The sequence below is a fragment of the Glandiceps talaboti genome, chromosome 5 (assembly GCF_964340395.1).
Source record: "Glandiceps talaboti chromosome 5, keGlaTala1.1, whole genome shotgun sequence".
In the NCBI taxonomy this organism is placed as follows: domain Eukaryota; kingdom Metazoa; phylum Hemichordata; class Enteropneusta; family Spengelidae; genus Glandiceps; species Glandiceps talaboti.
Window position 1 is genome coordinate 663,805 of NC_135553.1, and position 11,196 is coordinate 675,000.

The 11,196-nt window shown below is 37.2% G+C and overlaps 1 protein-coding gene across 1 annotated transcript in view; it reads right to left on the reverse strand.

Annotated features, from left to right (window-relative positions):
* Positions 1-5,405: 5,405 nt before the first annotated feature.
* Positions 5,406-11,196, reverse strand: part of LOC144435901 (alpha-N-acetyl-neuraminyl-2,3-beta-galactosyl-1,3-N-acetyl-galactosaminide alpha-2,6-sialyltransferase-like) — an 8,970-nt gene continuing 3,179 nt past the window's right edge. Inside the window, exons 2-5 of the mRNA XM_078124542.1 lie at positions 7,765-8,109; positions 6,767-7,176; positions 6,024-6,125; positions 5,406-5,860 (exon numbers count right to left, since the gene is read on the reverse strand). Of these exons, the coding sequence (XP_077980668.1) occupies positions 5,677-5,860; positions 6,024-6,125; positions 6,767-7,176; positions 7,765-8,109 (1,041 nt within the window). The 3' untranslated portion in view covers positions 5,406-5,676. The remainder of the gene's footprint in view (positions 5,861-6,023; positions 6,126-6,766; positions 7,177-7,764; positions 8,110-11,196) is intronic.

The following is an 11,196-nucleotide window of genomic DNA, read 5'->3' on the forward strand; positions in this document are numbered from 1 at the left end:
TTCAGCTATTGAGGGTCCTAGTACAGTTTCAGCTATCTAGGACCCTAGTACAGTTTCAGCTATTGAGGGCCCTAGTACAGTTGTTCTAGCTATTGAGGGCCCTAGTACAGTTGTTCTAGCTATTGAGAGCCCTAGTACAGTTTCAGCTATTTAGGACCCAAGTCCAGGCATCAAGTTATTGTGGCCCTAGTCCAGTGGTCAAGAATGCCAAATCTAAAGTTCAGGCTGTTGAAAGCCCCTAGTCCAGGAGTCTAGCTACTTAAAGCAATAGTTGGACTGTCCAAACTTCAAACTGGTAAACGCTGTGATCCATTAGTCAAGCTACTGTAGTCCAAAAGTCCAATTGGTGAATTTGTTGCCCGGCATGTCAAGTCTAATCTTTCAACTTTTGAGAGCCACAGTCCTAAGATCAAGGTATTCAACATTGTGGTCCAGAAATCTAAATACTGTAAGCTGTAGACCAAATATTCAGCTATTGTCAAGTTCATGTTCAGTAGTTTGGGCGGCTTAATCCTCTCCATTATTATCTCACTCTTTATATATTAAATGCTAAAAATCCAATAAAACATGCGTTGTAATATAAGGCTTTTGATTTTATGAATTTATATTGATGATATTCACTATATGTCTCGACTTATCATTCACTTTATTTTTTTTGGCTGAAATTGCTGCAATCCATTTTTGGTTAACAAAGAGTATATACCAGTCTAAAGTAGAGATAGTAGATTCAATACAGGATTTTTATCTACAACAAATCTGTTATCATTTACTGTCATGTTTGTCAACTTAAACAAAGAAATGTTCAGTTTATGTATTAGAATTGTTCTTTCCTGTGAATATTTGTATCCAAACAAGATGAAATTTATGGTAACCTTTCCACAAGTTTACACAGGTAGTGGGCAATATAACTCACAATTTGTAAGAACAACAACTCAGTTGATTAATTTGATGGTGAGAGACACAGGTTAAGGTGATAGGAACACAGGTCAAGATGACAGACACATTCATGGTGATTGACATAGGTCAAGGTGACAGAAATGGGCAGTGTGATCAACACCAGCCAATGTCATTCACAAGTCGAGGTGATCAACACCGGTCAACACCAGCGGGAAGTAGAAGATTAGATATTTATAGCAACATTCTCCTGAGAAGTGCAAAGACAGAGTTTATATATGTGTGATAGAAACCAGTGAATGTAGATTCTACTCTTTGTTTCAATGTTCAGCATGTATATATGCAAATAAGTATGGTATTTAAATTACATGGTAGCATAGTATTCTCAATGTACTGTTCTGGTATTTTATCAGATGTCAAAACAGAAGTAGCATAGATGGGTGTGCAAGTAGTGATTCTGGATATTGGATAAATGGTGTGCTAAGAGATATACCAGGAATAGAATAGGTGGTGTGCAAGGGGTGGTGCAAGGAATGGGATAGGTAGTGTGCAAGGAGTGATACAAGGAATGGGCTAGATGGTGTGCAAAACATTAAGACAGAGAGTGGGGAGTGAAAAGATTGTAATACAGCATGATAGTAAAGTATCTCTCACATCTTATAAACCAGTATAGTAGTCTTGGTTTACATTAAGTGTTGTAGAATCTTGATTTAAAATATGTATTGTTGCCATTTCAACAAACAGGTCAGTTAATTCTTTTTCTTTTTTGAGCATTTATGTTATGGTTTATTGAGATACATTATTTGTGCAGTTGGCAGCAGTCGTGTAAGTTTTCAAGTAATGTAACTGTTGTTTGGCAACTGAAGAATGGTAAAAAGATAGTGGAATCTCTTTATGATAAATATGAGGAACCAAAGCAAAGAACTGCTGTATTATCCAGTGGGCTGTTGTTTGTCAACTTTACCCAAGTACAATATTTGTACGTGCATTTTAATAAATATTAAAAGTCAAGGTAACAGAACATGTGTAGTTGTGTAATTTCTATTGCCTATCAGCCAGATTGGCAAGATCTAATGTTTCCTTGGTGGAGTCACATTGGGTGAATGACCGGCTCGGAATCTGCAGGTTGCAGGTTTGAGCCCCATTGTTGCCGTTTGTTTCCGAGTGGCTAAAGTCCTTCGGCAAGATTTGAACCACGATTGTGCCTCAGTCCACCCAGCTGTCTAATTGGGGGCCTGGTAGGATAGAGGTTGCAAAGTGAATGCTTTAACTCTATGCTCTTATAAAGGCTGCTATGGATTGTATGCTCCCCAGGGAGTTGAGGAACTATAAAGGGTCGTTGTGTCAATGCAGTTCCGAGCCAGGGGTAATAATTGTAAAGTGTTTTAAGCAGACAGTGGGAAAGCAGTATATAAAGTTCGATGATAAACTTACATGTCAGCACTTAGCACAGCGTCGTTGAAAGTTAAGATAAAAAATACTCTATCCATAGATAAAAATAATAACTATTCTTATTACATTGGATAGTTAACTCAGAATGCATGACAATTAAGAAGTGGATAGATTGCCTGGTATTAAAGTAAGATAATACAGCTAAGATATGTTGAACGTTGGATCAACCTACTGCATTATATTTGGTATACGAGTGAGAAATGTATGTTTAAGATGTGACTGGAGCCATGGACAGACGTAGAGACACTCTCTGGACTATTAGCTGATATGGCTGTAAACACATATGTACCAACGCCATTCCCGTTACACACAAGTGAAGATCGGTCAAAATGCCAAAAGGAGTTCGTGCATGGAAACTTTTACAAGAGATATTTTTCACTTGCTGCATTCTGATTACTCTTTGAAAGGCAAGTTTGCACGATGTAGCCACATTTTCTTCCAACGTTTTGATTTTGAAATAAGGCAAAGTTTTCAATTGTCTTCGTACAATTTTCTTTCAATTTTGAAAGTGCAGTTCTGTCACTTTCATGGTATAATTTTGACCATTTTAACGGGGTTTTATCTTTTGCCATTTGTTTCACTAATTCTAATTCCCTGTTTTAATTGTGTAAATTTGATATCGTTTTGAACTTACATCACAGCATTTTCCAAATGTAAAACATATTTGAGTCTGTCTATAGATTCCATGCTTTGTTGTGGCATTTTGACTAACGTCCACAATTTTTTGTCACATGACATTTATACATTGATACACGCATGTTTCAGCCAAGACTACTATACAGTGGTCTGAGATTTTAGCATCCAACGAACTGAGCCAAGAGGGGGCTCAGACTACCTGAGGTTTGGTTGTCCGGGGAGAGGGTTGTGGGAATGGGTTCCATACAAACCGCTGGCACCAATGTTTTGATGTCTGCATTCGGTGTCTGTATGATGACATTTCATTTTGTCTAAATGACAGTCACAAGAAACTGAAGTCATTCAATCTTATGTATTATGTGTAGTTTCTTGCTGGTTTCTACATGACTGTATCAAACAGAACCGCTGAACGGTAACTTTACACGAGATGTATGTATACATTCCACGTGCATTATACAATTACCGATGTGATGCAAGTTTTTGTTCTGGCTGTCAAAATTAATACAGGGAGGCACGCACGGTGTCGTTCATGTAGTAGTCCCGATTTATTAATCATATCAGCACACAATTGCATGTATATATGTTATAACCATCGAATCTGCACAATACAGTTTTTCATTTGCTGTATTCGACTTTATAAAACCTGACACATTAAAAAATCGATAGCGCCAATGGTGTTGTAGCACAACTGTATACTCTATTCGCTACATTTTTCGAAGTTATGACTGTTTTTGTTTTAAATGTTTACATACACCACCATTGTACAGTTGGTATGTGCAGTATCTTCCTTGCTGGGTCACATGTCAATTTTTTTTTAAGTTTATCCACTTGCTGAACCGTCTGTGTTGTTATTTTACTGTATACTATTTTATCTAATGCAATATACTCAACCATTTGGCTGTTTTTTGGGCGTTGTCTTGTTGCAAGGTATATATTGTCAATGTTTGGAATGTCTATCCACTTGTCTGTAATTCCTGTTTTTATCTTTGAAATATACTATGAAATATACATCCAAATCACACATCTGAGATGCGATCATTTTGCTTTGAACAATATCCCAACAAGACGCCAAAAGTGATGTCCCATCAAATACCAATGCAATCGGTCTGGCAGTTTTGAGTTTGTCACGCACGCACGCGCACACACACACACACACATGCACACACGCACACACTCCACGCGCGCGCGCGCGCACATACATACATACATACATACATACATACATACATACATACATACATACATACATACATACATACATACATACATACATACATACATACATACATACATACATACATACATACATACATACGGACAGTGTCGGTTAGATTAAAAAAACAGACTTTCAAATCATCACTTTATTACATAACACCTTATAGGGAAGAGATATTTTTAAAGAGCAAAAAATAAGAATAATATAAAAAGTAAACAAAAAAAAATAAATATTTGTAAAGAAAGAAAACAAAAAACAACAATTTGTAAACAAATATGGCCAATTTCAAAACCCTGTGGTTTAAATTTACATTTATACCAATCCAAACAAGTAAAAAGACAAAGTAAACATACATTATACAATACGAGATAGAATAGAGATTAAACTATACTGAACATAAACATAGAGCCAGTGGTGTTATAACTCAAAAATAAAGTTGCCATTTTTTTTATTCACGCCATCCTTGTTGTTACCAGTTGTTACCTATGTAATATGCACTAGATGTCATGTTTTGAATATTTTAAGTTTACTTGCCTAATTATGGGCATGGTCTTGTTTCATTTTTTGAATGTTTATCCACTTACCTGTCCATCCCTGTTATCTTTGCAATTTAAATTATCGTTTTAGTGTTGCTAAGGTCATTACGTCATGGTTGTTAGAGCCAGTTATGTCATGTCAAAACATTATCTGTTGAATAACATCTCCAGAAACAGCCCCACCAAATTTTAGCCCCATTCAACATAGAGTTTTAAAATTATGGTTTTGACAAAAATTGAGATTTTAGACAAAATTTATGTCACTTATGGATCATCATGTCTAAATACACCTTCATCTGTACATTCCCAGATGCATCCCCATTAAATTCCAACCCAATCTGCTTAGTAGTTTTGGAATTATACATTTTTTACTAAAAGGCACATTTTATAACCTAATTTGCATATCACTGATGGATCTGTGATAATGTCATGAACAATTTTTAATTACACACCCTTAAGAACATTTCCACCAATATCCAACCCAAAAATGCCAATCGGACCAGAGAGAGAGAGAGAGAGAGAGAGAGAGAGAGAGAGAGAGAGAGAGAGAGAGAGAGAGAGAGAGAGAGAGAGAGAGAGAGACGCACGCTTTACTATGCCTATAGCACTACTGAACCTCAGTCCAGTTGTGCTAAAAAAAAGCCTCATATTTTTAATGTGATATATTCTCAGAAGACACTTAGTACGTCATAACTAAACATAATTATAACGTCTCTCTGTCGTGGTCGTGGTCGGACTTTTGTGGTAGAATTCAGTGTCTGTTTGTCTGTTGGCAGTTCATGGAGTCCATCACAATTGTATTCGAAAGACAGTGCCTCACGTGGTTCTAGGAACCATATTACCGTGTCTCGTTTCCATCTATATAAAACTATATATTACAGTATTTTCCTTGTCTCCAGATAGATATGTTTTTAAACCTGACTGCATTATTAAATTTCTTGATCACCACGAGGGGTGGCGAAACGTGATATTTGCCACTTTTGATTTATTCCATCGAGAAAATACACTCCTTTCCGTTTTATATTTGTGGACATTTTTCGGACTTCGCTCATGTAAATTGAATCGACTACATTCTTTATAGGCCTTGCTGTAATAGTGGTACCATGTTTGATCATAGGGATGGTTTCTACAAGAAAGAAAGGAACCAATATAATTACGTCAGGGTTAACAACGTTAGAAATATTTGCAACTTTTGTGTCATAGGAAGAACTAAGTATAACATGAACAATTCAAATATAACACATATCCCGACATTCAAATGATAAGAACTGCCGAAATCATACCCTTACCTACAAAATGAAGGATTGGTCATTCCATAAATCGTTATCTTGTCACATATTTCAAGAGAAAACATCATAGTAAACCAGCCAGTAGATGCCCATATAGGTCCGCTGTGGAATAACAAAATATACGCACAACCAACCTTATCAATTTGCGTTAATTTGTTAAAGAACAAGAAATCTAATTACAGGTCGATAGATCGAAAAATGAACATTTTGTGGAATAATTACTGAACATGTACAAACAGAAATGTGTAGCCTCAGTTAATTTTGTACAGACGCAGCTCATCTACTTCCATCTATTCCATAGACGTTTCTTTATACATGACGTTTTACTTTTGAAAACGCCCTCAGTGTTGATTTTGATAGTGTGGTATTTTATACGTTCCTTTGGCCACAAATTGTTAACTTGAACTAATCATATTTTATCATATTGCCACAATATATAACTTTTCTTCAGTAAAATGAGAGAATTACGATAATTCTATTTGACTGCCACATACCATTCACATCTTTACTACTGGTAGAAATTGCCCCTTAAAAACAAACCCCGCTTAGACGTTTTGTAATCAATTAAAATATTATACGATTGTAACCATCACAACGAAATTTGGAAAAGAAAAGTAAGATTTAATTAATCCACACATGACAAAACTCCATTAAACCACATCCAGTGATAGAGATGACGTCATGGGCAGTCAGTGACATGAAATAACCTGAAAGAAAAATATAAAGATGACGTGATTTCTTACATTTTATAACTTGTTTCCTTTTCATAACGTTTGTGCATTTCGTCCAGCTTTTCGTTTGTAAATTTGTAGAATTTGATATGGCTAAAACTCTTTTGGTACTTGGATATCGTATAAAATGCACTGCCATTGTTGTCACTGCTCATCTGGTCGGGTGGACCCCAAAATATGACAATATCCGATGAAGTAGAAGGGTGGAATAATGCTGAAGGGTCAAACATACCAATTGACGCAAATGATATAATCCGAATGCTAGTTCGTCTGCCAACTTCGTGTTCATACCCTTTGACAGGTGCATCGTTCATTCTTATAACACAATCTGTGCTGTCAATCTCTCCTGCCGCATTCCGACCAAGGATTCGCCCAGAGCTGCTAACAATGGCACACTCACCACATCGACGGTGTTCCAGATGCTGCAATACAATTAATATGGTCATTTTGTATACAGTAAGAATACAAGGACAAGTAATGAAACAGAAAATAAAGTAGAACTGTTCAATCACGGACAATGTACGTCACCTTCTTGATGAAATAAACAGAAATACAACATAACAATAACTTCACGATGGCTGTATAAGTAGGGAAGATACGTATGGATAATATCGACCCCTGATTAACATTTTTTTACGAGTAACTAACCAATTTGTACTTGGTGGAAAAATATCCCAGTTACAGCCAGTACAGGTATAAAGTTGTTGGGAAAATGTAGAACGAATGATTTAAGAAAGTGACGCGCGATAATTTTTAATTTACATAATTTATTTTACATTTATAATTTTCTAAAATATGCAATCTATCATGACAGACCAACCAACGGGAGCACTTTCGGTTCATTTTTGGTGTTATCTTGTTTTGAAGCGACAGTAACATGGCTGTTCGGTGGGTGTGGGGGGGAGGTACAACCCTTTAATATGTAGCTTCCCCCCACACGTACATAAATTAAGTTGTTTCCATAGTAGACGTTGTTTTGTATCATTCCAGTCACACTTTCCATTTCTCACCTTCTGTAAATCTGCTATAGCTACATATCCATGCAGTTGATTGTCTGTGACATTGGCAACATTTGGTTTCAGGTTATCCTCTACATGGCGGAGTACTTTCACCGCTTCCTGAGTCACGTGATTAGCAGCGGTTCCTTCTCCTGGATTGACTGTATGATTAGCTGTGTGATTGGTTGGTCGTTGATTAGCTGCGATGACATCGGTTGGTCGTTGATTAGCTGCGATGACATCGGTTGGTCGTTGACTAGCTTTAACATTGGCTGGTGCGTACTTCCATGATGACAATATTACAGCGAGTATAAGAAAACCGTTCACCACCACGATGATTTGGAAACACTTACGACCCTGTGAAATGATAGATGTGAAAGAAATTATGCGAGAGATATAAAAATGAAACTACTAGGTCGTAAAAGAATAACGGTTTGTAACTGGTGATGTATTAGAGGGTTCGTTCTGAAAATGCTATCAGTTCTACTGCAGAGTTGCAATAGTGAAGAGAGATGCACATTGACGTGGACTTCATCGGGATTTTTTATGATAACTGATAAAGTTCAGTGTGAAATAATTATCTGATAAAATCACAGTTTGACGAATTGACTAGATGTTTCAATGGTAAAGTGCTAAAACGCGCCGTCAATTATTTCGCAGTGTCACGGAAAAATAACAGCTCTGGTGTGCGAGAACGGGTACACAGTGGCAGTCAATTTCAGCATCCATACACAATATATGTAAGAGACTTTAGTCTTGATTTGTTAGCATCATCATAATATATAGTGGGTGTGGGGGTGGGAGTGGCGTATCCTCCCACGGTGAGCACGTTTTTGAAAATTAAAGCATGCAGGAGGCCATTTATAATTAGAGACTGACGTAAAATATCAAACTATACACATTATAGAAAGCCACAGAATACTTGAACATTGTCTACACTACCCTTCACAACACAATACACTATAGAAACACGTTCTCTGACAGTCACCCACCGCTGATAATTCAATATAGCGGCAAGAAAGTTTGCAAATGTACTTGGTAAACAACTGCTCCTGGGGTTAAATTTGGTTCAAATCATGAGCAAAATATTTCGTGTCCCCCTTTTAGACTATCATGACTTTCAAGGACCTCTCTTCGCGCCCCCAATTTTGTCGCGGGCCCCAATTTTCTCCTCAGGCCCCCCTGCCGCAAATCCTGCTTGTTCCCTAAATATGTGGAGAAAATTAGTGCCAACTTCCGAAAGTGTTGGCAATGGTATTTGATCGCATGTTTCAGACCACTTGGATCTCTGACTGAGGAAGGCGGCATATCGACCAAATCTATCATGTATGTCAGAGCCTCCTCGGACCACTAGTACTACACGGCTAGCCTTCTCATCAATAAATCTCCATGTGTTGTCCTTAACCTCGAGTTGTGTGTACATACCCCGAGATCTTCATATAATGGATAGCCTCTAGACTATTTATACAGGATTATACATTGTTCGTGTACACAAGCATTTATTCACAAGGAAGGTCGTTGTTGGGCATAAAAACCTCCTAAAGTGCTCTCGTAGAGTTCTCACAAAAAAGTACAGTACTTTTGTCAATAACCTTTTTGATTCCTTTTTATACTTTACTTTTGTCCCTCGGACAGGACGTAAAATAGAGGTCCCGTGTATTGGAGTGCAATACCCAATGCACGTTAAAGTACAATGTACACCTTTCGTAAAGTGTTGCCGTCTTACATTTTTATTATTATTTTTTTGTTATTCTGAGCAGCAGCGAACCAATATGCTTGGCCAATTAGGAGATCTCTTTGTCATTTATTCCTGAAGTGGCTATTGTTCGCAATTGCACTACATATACAAAAAAAAATACAAAAAAAAACAAAAAACCTGTCAACTTCGCACCAATCCTGCTTCAACCATTGGCATGCCAAAATGTTCCTAAATATAACACACTTTATATGATTTATTGTGATGGTAAACATGGTTCCCCTGCTTCAATCGTCACTTGCCATCTGTCCAATATTCAACTTTTGTGGGATAAGTCGATTGTTTAGAAACAGGTTCTGGATAGGAATGATGTCCACACACAATCAAGTACGATAAGAACAGCTACCCGTACTTTATTGGCATCTAACAAAACTCCTACAGATCACACAGAAATAAGGGTTTATATAGGTTTTCCTACATTCCATTTGGTATTGACCTTCGTATGATTGGTCAATTATGAAGAGATAGGATTGGTAATAAAGATTGTTTGAACTTGAGATTATCGAATTTGATATAACTTGATTGGTTATGAAGATTGCAGTCAGGATCCTAAATTTGACTCAAGCTCAGTGTATATTTCATTCCCGATATCTTTACAGTTTTATGTGATAATTTTGTGAAAATGTTATCCATATGTCAAAACATCCCTGTTGTTGCTTATGCAATATATACCATTGAGGGGTGACTAGATGTCATTTTTTGACTGTTTATCGACTCGGCTTACTCACCATCCTTGTTATTATATGCAATTTACATAATAATTTCACTGTTGCTATGTGTGCTTTGTTGTTGGCCGTATAATGTGTTCATTTTGAAATTATTTATCCACTTGTCTATCCACACCTGTTGTTATCTTTGCAACATACACCACATTTGGCAGTTGCTATGAGAGTCTTCTCGTTGCTAAGTGTTTAGCCATGTTGCTATGAGCATAGTCTTGTTGCTATGAGCATAGTCTTGTTGCTGGCTACCATAAGTCCAGACTACCCGTTGTTACGTTACCTATGCAATATACACCATCATATGACTATACGTCAGTTTATTTACTTCACTAACTACCCCTATTACCTTTTCCATGTACATCATCATTTGGCTGTTGTTATGGACGTGCTGTTGTTGCTGGGTATATATGTGTTTACTTTTGGATGATTATCCACTTGTCAACCCATTCCTGTTGTTATATTTGTGATACACTTACATTTGGCTGTTACTAAGGGCATGGTCATGGTTGCCAGGGCCAATTTTATCAATTTATTTTGAGCATCTGCTGAATAACATCTCTAGCAAGAAACATGCACACCAAATTGCAGCACCAGTCACCAAGTAGTTTTCCACATATAAGATGAACATTTTAGTCTAATTTGTATATTACTGATCACCTTCATTTGAACATTTTTCTATCTATACGCTCTACGTAATGTCCCACCAAAACCACGGCAGTCAATCTGGTGTTTTTTCTTTTAGTCCGTTTACCCACACACACACACACACACACACACACACACACACACACACACACACACACACGCACGCATACGCATACACACACCACATCTGGTGGTTTTACTTTAATTCCGTTTACACACGCGCGCGCATATACACACACACGCATACACACACCACACCACATCACATCACACACACACACACACACACACACACACAGACAGACAGACAGACGTACGTAC